General features: G+C 43.6%; 1 protein-coding gene across 7 annotated transcripts in view; it reads right to left on the bottom strand.

Moving 5' to 3' along the window:
- The window catches only part of VIPAS39 (VPS33B interacting protein, apical-basolateral polarity regulator, spe-39 homolog), a 127699-nt gene that overhangs the window by 49847 nt on the left and 60356 nt on the right, over nucleotides 1-17496 (bottom strand). For all 7 annotated transcript variants that reach the window (XM_033952368.1, XM_033952369.1, XM_033952370.1 and 4 more), the window contains 3 exons: nucleotides 9967-10043; nucleotides 6580-6655; nucleotides 5030-5164 (listed from right to left, as the gene is read on the bottom strand). In XM_033952368.1, the coding sequence (XP_033808259.1) occupies nucleotides 5030-5164; nucleotides 6580-6655; nucleotides 9967-10043 (288 nt within the window). The remainder of the gene's footprint in view (nucleotides 1-5029; nucleotides 5165-6579; nucleotides 6656-9966; nucleotides 10044-17496) is intronic.

Here is a 17496-nt window from a genome sequence, read left to right as displayed (position 1 = left end):
GGAAAAAAAGTCAATTATCAGCACATAACAATAAGCTTTTGATGATAATGACGGGTGTTGCTATGCAGCATATTACTAACAACTGGAAAAATTATAGTAATCTCAATTATACGTTTTGGTGGAATTCCCTGTGTCATATTTACAAGATGGAAAGAGCAATTGCAATACAGAAAGGAAGTTATAAAAATTTTTTAAAGATATGGAGACCGATGGTTGATTTTTGTAGTGAATAGGCATCATTTTTCTTTGATAATATACATAGGGGGGTGGGGAGATTGGAAGATAAGATGTAGCAAAATTGAAATTTTGAAGGAATATGATAGTTTTAATGATTGTATAGAAAGATGGGAGGGGGGAGGGTTTTTAATTAATTTACATATTAAGAATATAATGTTTGATATTCAAGTGTTATACGATAGTATTTCATGTTGTTCTTTTTGTGCACTTGATGTAAGTTTGAAAAAGAATAAAGAAATTAAAAAAAAAAAAAAAGATTCTGCCATAGTACCTTCAATGCAACCCTTAGTTAGTTGAGTCTGATATAAATTTAATAAATGAGGTAACAGGGTGTTTTGAAATACTTTATAAAATTCTACCGTAAAACCATCACCACCTGGAGCGGATCCAACTCTAAGAGACTTCAGCGCTGTTTCTAATTCTTTTAATGATATAGACTCTTCTAAATTCTTCTTTATATGCTCAGTAATTTTTGGACCATTAATTAATTTTAAAAATTCTAATCCATCCTTCCTCCTATCATCATAAGGCTCAGAAAAATATAAGTTTTTATAAAATTTTAGAAATTGATTTAAAATATTTCCAATTTGTATATGTGTATTCCCTTTCTCATCTTTTATTGAAATAATTTTTGTTTTTCTTTTCTTTGCTTTAAGATAATTGGCCAATAATCTTCCCGTCTTATTTGAGCTTCCATAATACAGAGTCTGCTGGCAAACTGGGAAAACAAATCTTTCCTTGCCAATTTTGAAGAAATTTCATTATATTTACCTTTTGCTTTTAATAAAGCTTGCAGGGTATTTTGTTCGCATTTATCAGACAACTTAGATTCCAGATTCTTAATTTCTATTTCCAAATTAGAAAATTGTTTTCTAAGTTGCTTTCTAAAATATGCAGAATATGAGATAATTATACTTCTCATGGTAGCCTTAAATGCATCCCATAATATTTCTATATTAATATCATCTGAAGAATTAAATTGAAAAAATTCAGTCATTTTTGCCTGAAATTCTTCTGTGAAATTTTGAATCCACAATCAATGTATTATCAAATCTCCATACAGATCTATTATTATCTTGTTCAGCATATTTAAATTCTATCCACACTCCACCCTGATCAGACAAAATGATTGGATCTATGGAGGCTTGTGTCACTTGCTGGACTAATTGATTTGAAACAAAAATATAATCAATTCTTGAAAAAGATTTATGAACATGTGAACAGAAAGAAAATTCCCGGTCATTAAAATGAAGTATCCGCCATATATCTTTCAAATCACAAGATTGAACCAAATTATCTAATCCTAATGATTTCATACATTTACTAGGTTTTTTATCCATCCAGAGATACTTTCCTATCTTTAATGGAGTTCCTTTCATAAAATATTTGTATTATAAACCACTTAGATCTGTCATATACTGAAGTGGTATAACAAGTTCTAATACATAGGAACATAGTAGATGATGGCAGATAAAGACCCAAATGGTCCATCCAGTCTGCCCAACCTGATTCAATTTAAATTTTTTTTTCTTCTTAGCTATTTCTGGGCAAGAATCCAAAGCTCTGCCCGGTACTGTTCTTAGGTTCCAACTACTGAAGTCTCCGTCAAAGATCACTCCAGTCCATCTACACCATTCCAGCCATTGAAGCCCCCCAGCCCATCCTCAACCAAATGGCCATATACAGACACCAACTGTGCAAGTCTGCCCAGTACTGGCCTTAGTCCTTCAATATTTACTGTTATTTTCTGATTCTAGATCCTCTGTGTTCATCCCATGCTTTTTTTTTTTTTAACTCTTTCACTGTTTTCCTCTCCACCACCTCTCTCGGTAGTGCATTTCAGGAATAAAACATAACATAAACATATTACAAACCACCACATTTTTTCTATCCCATATTCCCCCTTCCACATTCAAGATGGTGAATGGGTTTCTTAGTCATCTCTGTTCCCTTACCATTCACCGAGTCCCATAATCTTTGTAATTCTCCTTAAATTCTTTGTAAACATGTAAAATAGTTCTCCCACATGAAGTCCAGTTGAAAGAACTCAAATATTTTTCAATCCAATGTCATATGTTTATATTCATTAAAATCTTAATACCCCATTACATGCTAAACCAGATCACAGTGGCTAACAAAAAATAAAGTTATAATTTGGAAAGGAACACCATAATAATTATAGGATAGAGAAATCAAACACACAGGAAAATACACATCCAAACGTTGTAGTTGAAACCATTGTCAACCCAGGTGTAGAAACCCCTCAGGCCCAATGAGAACCAGCTAAATCTGACTAGAGGAAGTGCCATATACTAGTGAAAAATATGTCTTAGTCAATTAAATGTGCCAGATTGTACAACTGAATAGATCAAGTTCAGATGAACATATTGTTTTGTAAATTCAGGCAGTCCCCGGGTTAAGAACGAGTTATGTTTTGTCACCTGCCGGGGTCTTGGTAAAATTCAGAAGACCTCCGGTAGAGGGTAGCACACTCCTGACGTGGCTCCCAAAGGGGGAGACCTCACTGGTGTCTCACTATCTTGGGCTTTGCTAAAAATAAAGCGCCGTGAGTCAAGTTGAACAAAATAATGTGCAAAGTTTAATTAATCACTTGCCACATAAATCATATCATCCATTATCATAGTCCAAGTTTCCTTTCTCCCCAAACAAGGCAAAAAGAAAGAAAACAGAAAACAAAAAGCCTTTTAACTTTCACCCCAGTCCAGTGAAAGCACAGCAAGCTTGCTATCAATTATACTTCCAGTCCAGGTTTTAGTGCTTGCTCTACCTGATCACACAGGCTCTGAAAAACTCAGCACAATTAGTCTCTTAAGCACTTATCCAGCCCTGAGCTGGCGTCCTGGGCTTACTAACTAACACAGTCCAGTTTCTTCACCAGGTAAACTTTAAGCAAAAACACAAAATACAAAAACTGAAGCCTTACTGCAGGCTCCTAAATTTCCAGCCCTGATTAGCTCACAGTCCTTTGGGCTTCTCCTGAGCTCCTGCACAGCTGCAATGTAGCAATCCAATCAAGCTGGTGCAGCACTGCTCTGAGCTTGTCTTTACAGCACAAAACAATCAAACAGTTCTGCCAAAAACTCCTCTCCACTATTACTGCTGTACAGCCTTGTACCTGTAGTGTTCAGTGGAAAGTTGCCAAGCCCACATCCATGGCTTCTTCCATACCGGTCTCCAGCATACACCCTTCATCCAGGTCCATGCTTTCTGGTGTATCCAGCTGCTCTGCTGGTTCCTGAGGCATTGGAGCCTCATACTCCATTGGCTCTGGAGTGAGGTCTGGCCTTCTCCTGGCCCGGAGAACTCTCTCTCCTAGACTCTCTTGGACAGCCTCCTTTAATGCTCTGGAGAGCTGCTTAACAGGCTTAGGGCCACGCCCTACACTGGGTGTTTGTGTGCCTAGCTTGGGTGTTCTTGGGCTCCCCCTCAGGCTAAAGGGTAGAATATCACTGGGAGCTTGATTAAATCCCTTAGTGTGACTGGAAGCTTTTCTGGGCCGGGCAGTTAACCTATCCTCAGGGCACTGCTCTAGGCTAGAAGGCTCAGGATAGGCAGCTAGGCTTTCAGGATCTTCTTCCTGATCCTTCTCAGGGAGAGTCTGGTCTCGAGTAAGAGACTGAGACCAGGGTTTCACTCTGACATGACCGTCTCGGGGAGCGGAGATGTCACAGTTTTTAAAGCTGTTCTTAAGTTGGATTTGTATGTTTTTAAGCTTCTTGCTGCTTACCTCTGCTCCCAGCTGACAAAAGGGTCAACTGTCCCTACCAGTGTTCTCTCTAAGGTACAGCATGTATAACCACACACTGTTCTTAATGTGGCCCTGCATCGTTCCTGAATCTGCCACTGGAAACACTGCTCAGTGAAATCAAATGAAGCCGTGCCTGCGTTCTTAAGTACGAGTCATACTTAAGTCAGGTGTCTGTAACTCAGGGACTGCCTGTACATGAACTGTATCCTGTCTTGACTGTATTCTATGTATGTTAACCTGTAACCTGTTCTGAGCTCATTGGCGAGAACATGATAGAAAACAAATTAAATACGTTTTTGAAATAAGGTGATACTTTTTTATTGGACTAACTCAGTGCATTTTTTTTCCCAAATTCTTTATTCATTTTTCATCTTATAACAAGTGTACAATATTACATCATTTAAATTTATATACATCATTTGAATTTCTTTCTATTATTATCTTAAATACATAAATTTATTCTCAATGCATTTTTTTGATTAGCCTTCTTCAGATCAGAAATAAGCAAATGTTGACAAATACTAGAATATATAAATAAAACATAAAAGCATTCCAATGTTGGTCTCACAGGAAGAGGGAGGGGTATACAAGGTGAGAAATAGAGAGGGTTGGGTGGAGGGACAGAGAGATATGAATGAGCGATAAGAACAAAGCAATAGAAAACCAAGGTCTTTGTTAAGTCCTGTCTGGTGGGTGTGAAAACATGGTCTTCTATTGGATTAACAAACCATTAAATTCTATGGTTTTGTCACTTTCTTATCACCTATCCAATCCTCCCTGTTTCTCATCTTGCCCACTCCTCCCCTCTTCCTGTGAGACTGTCACTGGAATGCTCTTATGCTTCACTTATAGATACTGATATTTATTAACATTTGCTTATTTTTGATCAGAAGGAGAAGGGTTAGCTTCAAAAGCCTTTAAATGTAGTTACCATATCACACTTTCAGCTAGCAGCATGTCAAGAATTCATGAGTCCCGAGGTAGTGGCATATTCCAAGGTCCGTTCACAAACATAGCTCTTACCTCTCCCTCTGTGTAGTGGTATATACAGGAGTAGAACAGAGTAGTCACAAGGGGCATGAAGAGAATGGATGCCTTCCTTGGATGCTTCCGGAATATTTCTTCCTGCCCTGAGGCTTCTAAGTGCTTATCATTTGCCTGCAAATAAGCAACATTTTCAGGTATTATACAGTTTTAATTTAGCTAGGTTGCATTGTATTAAAATAGAAGTTAAAAAACTGAAACTGTTTTTATTGTAGCAGGTGGGACCTTTGGAGAGCCCTGCTTGCCATCTAATGAAAACGGACCAGATTTCCCTCTTGTTGGTCTCTGGGGTACTCTTATCTACCAATAGAGTCTGTTGGTTTAATCAACATATAGATTAGGAGAAGCTGAAGGCCTTGCATCCTGATGCCCTGTATCTTCCTAAGAAAATTATTTCTGAAAAGCGCATTACATTCTGCTATCTGTTCTTTTTATTTTTTTTTTTATTTTTTTTTTTTGTTTTTAAAATCTTTATTCATTTTCTTATGTTACAACAAGTGTTTCAATAAACTCATTAGAAATTTGAATATACACACTTGATTAACTCATATATTAATATCAAATTTAACATTTCATTAGAAATTTAATATTATATAAAGTTATAATATTATGCAAGAAATCAAAATTTATATAATTCTTTTTATTTTTAAGAAATTCTGCTTAAGAAACTAGGCAGATACAACATAATGTACACAATTAAACAAGGTAGCAATTGACAAACAAAATAGAATTCAAATAATAAAACACAAAAGACAGACCAGACATCCACTTTCTTGATCACTGCTGAAAAGATCTCTTCCATGTGCTACACACAACTTATACCACACTGTGCAGCATAAGATTTATTTATTTTGCACTTACTATACCGCTTTTAACTATTATTATAGAGCAAAGGGATACACAATCCAAAATTAAAATATTGAAAAAGAGCTACAAATTAAAATAGGATAGAGTCATTCATTCATAGAACAGACACAATCAACCTATAATACTAATAAAGGTAAGGGAGCATAAAACAAGGAGTTATATAGGACGGTCAACAAGATCCTGAGAAATACAAAACATTAGTCGCTGAAGGCCTGCTGAAAAAGCCAAGTTTCATTGCATTTTTAAACCTTTCTAATTTTATGTATGTAAGACTTTTGTAAACCGTTTTAGTTTAAAACGGTATAGAAATTTTTAGAATAAATCAAATAAACATGCTGTGGTTACCCTTTCACTGGACCCTAGCTGCCCTCCCAACTATCATCCCATCTCTCTCCTTCCATTAAACCATCTTTTCCCCCTTCAATCTGTTCAAAGTTCTGTTGCACAACTTATCTTCTGCCAATATTGCTACACTCACAAACTCCCCCTCCCCAAGTCACTTAATTGGCTGCATATCTTTTCCGTATACAGTTCAAACTCCTCTTACTGACCTCAGTACCTGTGGCAGGTAAAAGAGAAGACTACAGATGTAACAGTCCCAGTTTGCCACTTCTTATGGACACTCAAGACAGACGAATGAGGCGGTGAGGGAGCCAAATTACCTCTATGATGATCTGCCGCTCCAATAACGTATAATGATCCTTGATATGAGTCGCATCATCTGCTGAAAAGGGCAATCTGAAAGAAAAAGCACCAGCCTAAACTCCCAGAACCTTTTCTTACAGAAAAAAAATGAAGGCAGATAAAGACCATAAGGCCTATCCAGTCTGCCCATCCATGCCATTTACTCTTTTTTTTTTTTTTAATTCTTTATTCATTTTATATTTACATCAAGTGCACAGCAAATATCAAACAATTAAAATACATCACTTGAAAATCTACAACAGCATACAACAAAAAGATTTACCGTATTTTCACGCATATAATGCGCGCGTTATACGCGTTTTTACCTACCGCGCATACCCCTCGCGTGTTATATGCGTGAGCGCGGTATACAAAAGTTTTTAAACATAGTTCCCACCCCGCCCGACGCCCGATTCACCCCCCCAGCAGGACCGCTCACACCCCCACCCCGAACGACCGCTCGCACGCGCTCCCACCCGCACCCGCATCCACGATCGGAGCAAGAGGGAGCCCAAGCCCTCTTGCCCGGCCGACTCCCCGACGTCCGATACATCCCCCCCCCGGCAGGACCACTCGCACCCCCACCCCAAAGGACCGCCGACTTCCCGACAATATCGGGCCAGAAGGGAGCCCAAACCCTCCTGGCAACGGCGACCCCCTAACCCCACCCCGCACTACATTACGGGCAGGAGAGATCCCAGGCCCTCCTGCCCTCGACGCAAACACCCCTCCCCCCAACGACCGCCCTCCCCAAGAACCTCCGACCGCCCCCCCAGCCGACCCGCGACCCCCCTGGCGACCCCCACCCCCCTTCCCCGTACCTTTGGTAGTTGGCCGGACAGACGGGAGCCAAACCCGCCTGTCCGGCAGGCAGCCAACGAAGGAATGAGGCCGGATTGGCCCATCCGTCCTAAAGCTCCGCCTACTGGTGGGGCCTAAGGCGCGTGGGCCAATCAGAATAGGCCCTGGAGCCTTAGGTCCCACCTGGGGGCGCGGCCTGAGGCACATGGGCCCAACCCGACCATGTGCCTCAGGCCGCGCCCCCAGGTGGGACCTAAGGCTCCAGGGCCTATTCTGATTGGCCCACGCGCCTTAGGCCCCACCAGTAGGCGGAGCTTTAGGACGGATGGGCCAATCCGGCCTCATTCCTTCGTTGGCTGCCTGCCGGACAGGCGGGTTTGGCTCCCGTCTGTCCGGCCAACTACCAAAGGTACGGGGAAGGGGGGTGGGGGGGGTCGTGGGGGTCGGCCGGGGGGGGTCGCGGGTCGGCTGGGGGGGCAGTCGGAGGTTCTTGGGGGGGGCGGTCGTTGGGGGGGGGAGGGGGGTTTGCGTCGAGGGCAGGAGGGCCTGGGATCCCTCCTGCCCGTAATGTAGTGCGGGGTGGGGTTAGGGGGTCGCCGTGGCCAGGAGGGTTTGGGCTCCCTCCTGGCCCGATATTGTTGGGGAGTCGGCGGTCCTTCGGGGTGGGGGTGCGAGTGGTCCTGCCGGGGGGGGGGGGGATGTATCGGACATCGGGGGGGGCATCAGGCTTTCAGGATGGGGACAGACCTTCAAGGGGGGACAGGACTTCAAGGGGGGACAGTGCACGGAAAGTCAGGGGGGGTGAACGGAGAGTCGGGACAGCGCACGGAAAGTCAGGGCAGTGCACGGAAGTCAGGGGGGGTGAACGGAGAGTCGGGACAGCGCACGGAAAGTCAGGGCAGTGCACGGAAGTCAGGGGGGGTGAACGGAGAGTCGGGACAGCGCACGGAAAGTCAGGGCAGTGCACGGAAGTCAGGGGGGGTGAACGGAGAGTCGGGACAGCGCACGGAAAGTCAGGGCAGTGCACGGAAGTCAGGGGGGGTGAACGGAGAGTCGGGACAGCGCACGGAAAGTCAGGGCGGGCGAAAGGAGCGTCGGGCATCATGCGCGGTATACCCGTGAGCGCGGTATACAAAAGTTTTTGTACATATCATCGTGATTTCTGCGCGCTATACCCATGTGCGCGTTTTACACGGGTGCGCGTTATTTGCGTGAAAATACGGTAACCCTTATCCCCACCCAAATCATATAAATCATACATATATTACTAGTAAAAATCCAACCCCCCCCACCCCCCTGATCCACATGTAAAAATTAAAATTGGGAAAAGTGTAAATTATTCATTATAATAATTTAATAATGGCCCCCACACATCCCTAAATTTATTATAGTAACCTTTTTGAACTGCCAACGCTCTTTTCATTTTAAACACATGACAAACTGAATTCCACCAAAAACATTTACTTTAGAAATCCTATGCCATCCACTCTCTTCCTCTCCCTTGGAGGTCACATACTTTCCGTCCCATGCTTTCTTATCACCTCCACTGCTGTTCTATGTATCCACCAACTCTTTCCGTAAAGAAACATTTCTTTAGATTAATCCTTTCACCTTCATCCTATGTTCCATCATTTCAGAGCCTTCTTTCAGTTGAAAGAGACTTTCCTCCTGTGTATTTATGCCATACAGATATTTAAATGTCCCTCTCCCATCTTTCCTTAAAAGTATACATCTTGAGATCTTGAAGTATGTCCCCATATGCTTTGCAAAGAAAGCCACCAACCATTTTAGTAACCTTCCTCTGGACCAAGATATTTCTATTTTTTTGAAGGTTCTAATGAGATCTTGCCAGTCTTGTACAAAAGCATTATCACTTCCTTTTTTCTGTTGGCCATTCCTCTCCTTATATTACCATAGGGTGTACCTAACTTCCTTGCTTAGATATCCCTTCATAAAATCATATAAAACAGAACTAAGTCTCAGAATGACATGTATTATATCTCACAGCCAGCAACCAGGATCCGTCCCGAAGCCATTCCAGACAGAAATGCTACTAATCTGCCCTGTCGATGAAGATTCCACACCCAGCAGAAGCTGCTCATTGTATAGTCCTGAACTGAACTGAACCCAGTTCCAAGAATTTAAAAAGAACTACAGCTTAACAGTGGAACAAATATTCAGGAAGCTCTAAATTTTTCCAGCTATGTTGAAATAGCCTCTCACTACTCTGGCTGAACACTTTCCTACAGATCCTCTCATGTCCCCCTCCTGCCCTTGAGGAACTGAAGAGCACTTCTCTAGTTTTGAGAAAAATAGGTAGCAGTTTCTGGACTGAGTGAGTTTTGCATAGAATATTCAACACAAAGTCATGACAATACCATGAATGAGTGAATTTACAATAAATGAATCTTGCTTTGATAAACAAAATCAGTTGCATAACTAAAAATGGACGGAGTGAATTTTGGAAAAGTGTTCAATTTCAGTGAACATTTTCCCTGAAACTCAAGTTCTCCCACCTCCAACTCAAAGCCCAGTGCTGAAGGGAGCAAGACCCTCAAACTTACCGAATGCATTTGGTTTTCAAAAAATCCCGTCTTTCCTCTGCATTAGGAATATTCAAGTTTTCTCTGTACATAGAAAGCTGCAAAAATTCAAGAGGGTCATTCTCCTGCAAGAGGCCAAAATATTTCCCTACCAAACTTCCCTAAAGAATGAGCCACTATGACCAGACTTCAGGCTTTGTGTTGAATCTTAACACATCTAAGGCAAGTAGATGAACAACGGGCAATCCTCCTCCTGACTGAATTCTTAAATGATTAATTGATTTTTAAAAATTTTTTTTGAAAACTAAAAGGCAGATCAGCAATTTGCATCACAATGGGTCTTGTAACACAAAATTATTCCAGACACTGACAAAATTCAATCATCTGTCCCCACTGTATGCCACCACTACTGTAATAATTTCTTAAAAAAAATGAAAACCTCATAAATAAAAACAAACACCTTTTTTGTCCCACCAAAAAGTTCATGTAAAGCTTATATAATTTATAAAAATATCTACAAACACATATAAATGCGACCACTAATCTGCTGTTGCAGAATTCAGTGTTGGACTAGTTCAGACACAACCTGATACAAACCTTTTTTTTGAAGATGTGAACATACTTGTGGGTAAAATTGATATAATATATCTAGATTTTCAGAAAGCTTTTGACAAAGTCCCTCATGAGAGAGATACCTAAGGAAAATAAAAAAGCCAAAGGAGGCAATGTTCTGTTGTGGACTGGAAACTGGTTAAAAGATAGAAAATATAGGATAGGTTAAAATGGCCAGTTTTCTCAATGGGGGATGGTAAATGGTGAAGATCTGTGCAGGGATCGGTACACAGGTAGGGCTAGTCTCAGTTAGGGCACTGGTCTTTGACCAGAGGGCTGCTGTGTGAACGGACTGCTGGGTACGATGGACCACTGGTCTGACCCAGCAGCGGCAATTCTAGGGTTCTTGTGTTTAACATGTTTACAAATTCAGAAATGGGAACAACGTACATAAGTGATTAAATCTGCATATGATAAATCTAAGAAATCACATGCAGATTGAGAAAAATTGCAGGAAGACCATGTGAGACTGGAAGATTGAGTATCCAAATGGGAGATGAAATTGAATGTAGAGAAATCATGCACATTAGGAAGAATAGCCCAAATAGCACAGTTACTTACCGTAACAGGTGTTATCCAGGGACAGCAGGCAGCTATTCTCCCATATGGGTGATGTCATCGATGGAGCCCGGATGCGGACGCCTCACAAGCAGACTTACTTGAAGAAACTCGAAGTTTCGAGTCGCCCGCACCACGCATGCGCGAGTGCCTTACCGCCCAACGCAGGGCGCATCTCCTCAGTTCAAATAGCTAGCAGAGAAGCCAACCAGGGGAGGTGGGTGGGTTGTGAGAATAGCTGCCTGCTGTCCCTGGATAACACCTGTTACGGTAAGTAACTGTGCTTTATCCCAGGACAAGCAGGCAGGTATTCTTCACATGTGGGTGACCTCCAAGCTAACCAGAATGGGATGGTGGGAGTGTTGGCAATTTAGGAGAATAAATTTTATAATACTGTTTGGCCAAACTGTCCATCCCGTCTGGAGAAAGTATCCAGACAATAGTGAGAAGTGAAAGTATGAACCAAGGACCAAGTAGCAGCCTTACAAATTTCCTCAATAGATGTAGATCTGAGGAAAGCTACTGAAGCTGCCATGGCTCTGACTTTATGGGCTGTGACTTTACTGTGAAGGGGTAATTCAGCCTGGGCATAGCAGAATGTGATACAAGCCGCTTGGTACGCTTAGAAATAGGATGTCCCAACTTATTTGGATTGAAGGAGACAAAAAGTTGAGGAGCAGTTCTGTGTGGTTTGGTGCGTTCCAAATAGAAGGCCAAAGCACGTTTACAGTCCAGAGTATGAAGAGCAACTTCTCCAGGATGAGAATGAAGCTTTGGAAAAAACACTGGAAGAACAATGGATTGGTTGAGATGAAATTCTGAGACCACTTTAGGGAGGAATTTAGGATGAGTACGAAAAACCACCTTGTCATGATGGAACACTGTGAATGGTGGGTCAGCAACTAAAGCTTGCAGCTCACTGACTCTTCGAGCAAAAGTGAGGGCTATGAGAAACACCACTTTCCAAGTGAGATACTTCAGATGAGCCTTATCAATTGGTTCAAATGGAGGCTTCATGAGTTGATCAAGGACAACACTGAGGTCCCAAACCACAGGAGGCGATTTGAGAGGAGGTTTAACATTGAAAAGTCCTTTCATGAATCTGGAAACCACCGGATGAGCAGAGAGGGGTTTCCCTTCAATAGGCTGATGGAAAGCCGCAATTGCACTGAGATGGACTCGGATAGATGTAGACTTGAGGCCAGAATTGGATAAGTGCAAAAGATAGTCCAAAACAGAAGATAAGGAGGAATGTTGAGGCTCCTTATGATGAGAAAAATACCACGTAGAAAATCTTGTCCACTTTTGGTGATAGCATTGTCTAGTGGTAGGCTTCCTAGAAGCTTCTAAAACATCTCTTACAGATTGAGAAAACTGAAGAGGGGTTATGTTGAGAGGTACCAAGCTGTCAAGTGTAGAGACTGCAGGTTGGGATGAAGCAGAGATCCTTGACTCTGTGTAAGCAGAGAAGGAAAAACTGGTAGAAGGTATGGCTCCCTGCTGCTGAGTTGAAGTAGAAGGGAGTACCAAGGTTGTCTCGGCCACCGAGGAGCAATCAGAATCATGGTGGCATGATCGTTCTTCAACTTGACCAGAATCTTGAGAATGAGAGGAAATGGAGGGAATGCATACAGGAAGAGATTCGTCCATTCCAGAACATAAGAACATAAGAAGTTGCCTCCACTGGGTCAGACCGAGGTCCATCTTGCCCAGCGGTCCGCTCCCGCGGCGGCCCATCAGGTCTGCGACCTGTGAAGTGGTTTCTGACCACTTTTATAACCTACCTCAAGTTCTATCTGTACTCCTCTATCCCTTTATCCTCCAGGAACCTATCCAAACCCTTCTTGAACCCCTGTACAGAGTTCTGGCCTATCACTTCCTCCGGAAGCGCGTTCCATGTGTCCACCACCCTCTGCGTAAAAAAGAATTTTCTAGCATTTGTTCTAAACCTGTCCCCTTTCAATTTCTCCGAGTGACCCCTAGTGCTTGTGGCTCCCCTCAGTTTGAAGAATCTGTCCTTATTTACTCTCTCTATGCCCTTAAGGATTTTGAAGGTTTCTATCATGTCCCCTCTAAGTCTCCTCTTCTCCAGGGAGAACAGCCCCAGCAGGGGATAGATTCAAAACAAATGCTAGGAAGTTTTTCTTTACTCAGCGGGTGGTGGATACCTGGAATGCGCTTCCAGAGGACGTAATAGGGCAGAGTACGGTACTGGGGTTTAAGAAAGGATTGGACAATTTCCTGTTGGAAAAGGGGATAGAGGGGTATAGATAGAGGATTACTGCACAGGTCCTGGACCTGTTGGGCCGCCGCGTGAGCGGACTGCTGGGCACGATGGACCTCGGGTCTGACCCGGCAGAGGCATTGCTTATGTTCTTATGTTCTTATGTTTTTAACCTGTCAGCGTATGGAAAATTTTCCATACCTTTTATCAGCTTAGTCGCCCTCCTCTGCACTCCCTCGAGTACCGCCATGTCCTTCTTGAGGTACGGCGACCAGTATTGAACACAGTACTCCAGGTGCAGGCGCACCATTGCGCGATACAGCGGCATGATGACTTCCTTCGTCCGGGTTGTGATACCCTTTTTGATGATGCCCAGCATTCTGTTTGCTTTTTTTGAGGCTGTCGCACATTGCGCCGATGGTTTCAGTGATGAGTCGACCATCACCCCCAAGCCCTTTCCAGGTTACTCATCCCTAGCAGTGTTCCCCCCATTTTGTAGTTGAACATCGGGTTCTTTTTCCCTACATGCATGACTTTGCATTTCTCTACGTTAAAACTCATTTGCCACTTTTTTGCCCAGTCTTCCAGTCTCGTTAGGTCCTTTTGTAGAAGAAAAGCATCTGCCTCGAGGCGATGAGGAGAGTATATCCTGGAGCAGAATTGAGGCAGTTTGTAGTTGTGGGGAGCTGCAAAAAGATCTGAGGCATTCCCCACTGTGAAAAAATGTGATGAAGAGGAGAGGAATGGAGTGTCCATTCGTGAAGCTGCAGTAGACGACTCAAGTTGTCTGGCAAACAATTATTCGCCCCTTGAATGTAGACAGCTTTGAGGAAGGTGTTGTGGCAGATTGCCCATTCCCAAACCTTCAGAGCTTCTTGACAAAGGGAGGCAGACCCTGTCCCTCCCTGTTTGTTGACATAATACATGGCGACTTGGTTGTCCGTCCGAATGAGGACTACTTGGTCGTGAAGATGTTGAAAAGCATTGAGAGCTTTGAGGATCACTCTGAGTTCCAACAGATTGATATGACACTGACGGATCCGTACTGGTCCAGAGACCATCCATACTGGTGCGGAGACCATCAAGATGAGCGCCCCAAGCGTAGGTTGAAGAGTCTGTCGTAAGGACCTTCTGATGGGGAGCATTTGAAATAGCAAGCCTCTGGAAAGATTGGAAGAGAGCATCCACCAACGGAGAGACTGCTTCATTGAAGAAGTGACTGATATGTGTCGAGAAAGAGGGTCGCAAACTTGCGTCCACTGAGATGCCAGGGTCCACTGAGGAATTCTGAGGTGAAGTCTGGCAAAAGGAGTCACATGTACTGTGGAGGCCATGTGACCCAAAAGTACCATCATGTGTCTCGCTGAGATGGAAGAGCAGGAAGACATTGTATGACAGAGTTGAAGAAGAGCTTACATTCGTCGTTGGAAGGAATGCTCTGAGTTGGACAGTGTCCAGAACAGCTCCAATGAATTGTAGATTCTGAGAGGGCTGAAGTTGAGATTTGGGAAAGTTGATTTTGAATTCGAAATTTTGTAGGAACCAGGTAGTCCGTTGGGTTGCTACAATAACCCCTTGAGATGTGGAATCTTTGATGAGCCAGTCGTCGAGGTAGGGAAATACTTAAAGACCATGATTCCTTATGGCTGCTGCTACCACTACCAGGCACTTGGGAGACGAGGCCAGACCGAAGGGTAGTACTCTGTATTGATAATGCAGATTCCCCACCCGAAATCTGAGATATAGACGGGAGGCCGGATGAATGGGGATATGAGTGTAGGCCTCCTTGAGATCCAGAGAGCATAACCAGTCGTTCTGCACGAGAAGGGGTTAAAGGCATGCCAGGGACAACATTCGAATCTTATCTTTGACTAGAAATTTGTTGAGAACCCTTAGATCCAGAATGGGCCGCAGATCGCCCATCTTCTTCGGAACAAGGAAGTAACGGGAGTAAAACCCCCTGTTCTGCAATTCCAAGGGAACTGGTTCGATGGCATGGAGACGAAGCAGAGCTTGAGCTTCCTGAAGAAGGGCATTCTGGGAAGAATTGGAAGGATATTCTTTTGGATTAAGGTCTGGAGGAACCTGAGTGAAATGAAGAGAATATCCTTCTCTGATGATGGCAAGTACCCAGAGGTCGGATGTAATTGTCATCCATTGATGGTAAAAAAGATGGAGATGACCTCCTATAGGGGAAAAAAGAAGCAGAGTCAGAACGGTGGAGGTTATGCTCTGTTTTAAACCGTCAAAAAGGCTGAGAAGCCTTAGGTGCAGCAGAAGGTTGAGGTTTTTGTTGTTTCTGAGGCTGCTGTTTCTTAAGAGGAGCCGGCTTCGGAGCAAAACGCCGTTGATAAATAAGAGCAGGACATGCAGGTTTGGCAGGAGCTGGCTTTGGCTTGGGTCTGACAACAGAAGCAAAGGATTTTTCATGGTCAGACAATTTCTTGGTGGCTGCTTCGATAGATTCATCAAAGAGGTCATTGCCCTCACAAGGAATATTGAAGATTAGGGTCCATGTCAATGATACGAAGCCAGGCAAGACGACGTATAGCCACAGAGCAAGCAGCCGCTCGGGCAGACAACTCGAAGGCATCATAAGATGACTGGAGGAGATGCAAACGGAGTTGAGATAAAGAAGCAAGGACTTCTTGGAATTCAAAGTGCATTTGAGTATCCAAATAATTCAAGAACTTTGGTAGTAGAGAAATGAGGAACTCAAAATAAGTAATAAAATGAAAATTATAACTGAGGACTTTAGAGGACATCATGGCATTTTGATAGATGCGACATCCGAATTTGTCCATAGTTTTCCCTTCCCTTCTAGGAGGAACGGGGCATAAACCTTGGAAGGATAGACCTCTTCAAGGAGGACTCGACTAGCAGGGACTGATGAGATAACTGTGAGTTGTCAAAACCTTTGCGATGTAAAGTTTTATACCTAGAGTCCAACTTTCCTGGAACAGCTGGTATGGTACAAGGTGTTTCTAGGCATCGACCAAAAGTCTGATTCAAAGTTTATGAAAAGGAAGCTTAAGTGACTCTGCCAGAGGTTGAGGGAGATGCATGACTTTGAGATACTCCTTAGAGTATTTAGAGCCAGCATCTAATTGAAGATCCAAGTCCATAGCCATCTGATGAAGGAAAGATGAGAAAGATAGCTGATCCGCCAATGCTTTGCCTCGAGAAGGACTCGAAGACATCGAGGCAGCCTGGGTCGAAGATGAAGCCTTGGCAGGAAAAATGGAATCAAAGGAACATGGTGACTTGGACGAGACAATCGAAACCAGAAGCAGATCTCGAGGATCGAGGAGACTTTGCCTCGGAGACTGAAGCAGCCGATGCTATCAAAGAATGGATAGGACTGGAGACTGTAGATCGAAGCTCCAGAGGCTTGATGGAGGAACCGCGGTTCAGAGAAGGCACAAGTAACGAAGTTAAACGCAGAGAATCAAAGACGGACTTCTCGGCTCCGCAGAAAACTGAGAAGACGCGCCCTGCGCTGAGCGGGAAGGCACTCACGCATGCGCGGTGCGGGCGACTCGAAACTTCGGGTTTATTCAAGCAAGTCTTCTTGTGAGGCGTCCGCATCTGGGCTCTGTCGATGACGTCACCCGTATGTGAGAATACCTGCCTGTTTGTCATGGGATAATATAGCTATCCAAGTACTGTGTTCAATTGTGGAGGCCTATCTCACCAAGGACATCAAAAGACTTGAGGTGGTTCAGACAAAAATGATATGAGGCTTGTGCCAAAGACCTGAGAAGAGACTTGAAGGCCCAAAAAGAAAGAAGGGATATGAGGACTATGAAATCTTTTAAGTATTTAGACCTATGGCCTGTCCCAGTATGTTCTTAACATTTACTATTTTATTATAATGCCAGGTTCCACATTAGAGGAAAATGATTTAGTGCCAGTGGCGTAACAAGGCAGGGGCGGTCCGCCTCGGGTGCATGCCCCAAAGGGGTGCACAGCTGGTCACCCACCGGGGAATAGACTGCCGCCGGGGGAAGGCTGCCACTGCCGCCATCGGGAACAGGCCGGCACCGAGTTCTCCCTCCCTGCTTTTCTTTCCCGCGAGGCCGACCAACTCTCACCACCCGACGTCAATTCTGACGTCGGAGAGGACGTTCTGGGTCAGCTAATCGCTGCTTGGCTGG

Source organism: Geotrypetes seraphini, chromosome 7, assembly GCF_902459505.1.
Source record: "Geotrypetes seraphini chromosome 7, aGeoSer1.1, whole genome shotgun sequence".
Classification (NCBI taxonomy): Eukaryota; Metazoa; Chordata; class Amphibia; order Gymnophiona; family Dermophiidae; genus Geotrypetes; species Geotrypetes seraphini.
Note: the sequence above shows the minus strand (reverse complement) of the source record. Positions and strands in the feature narration are given on the sequence as shown.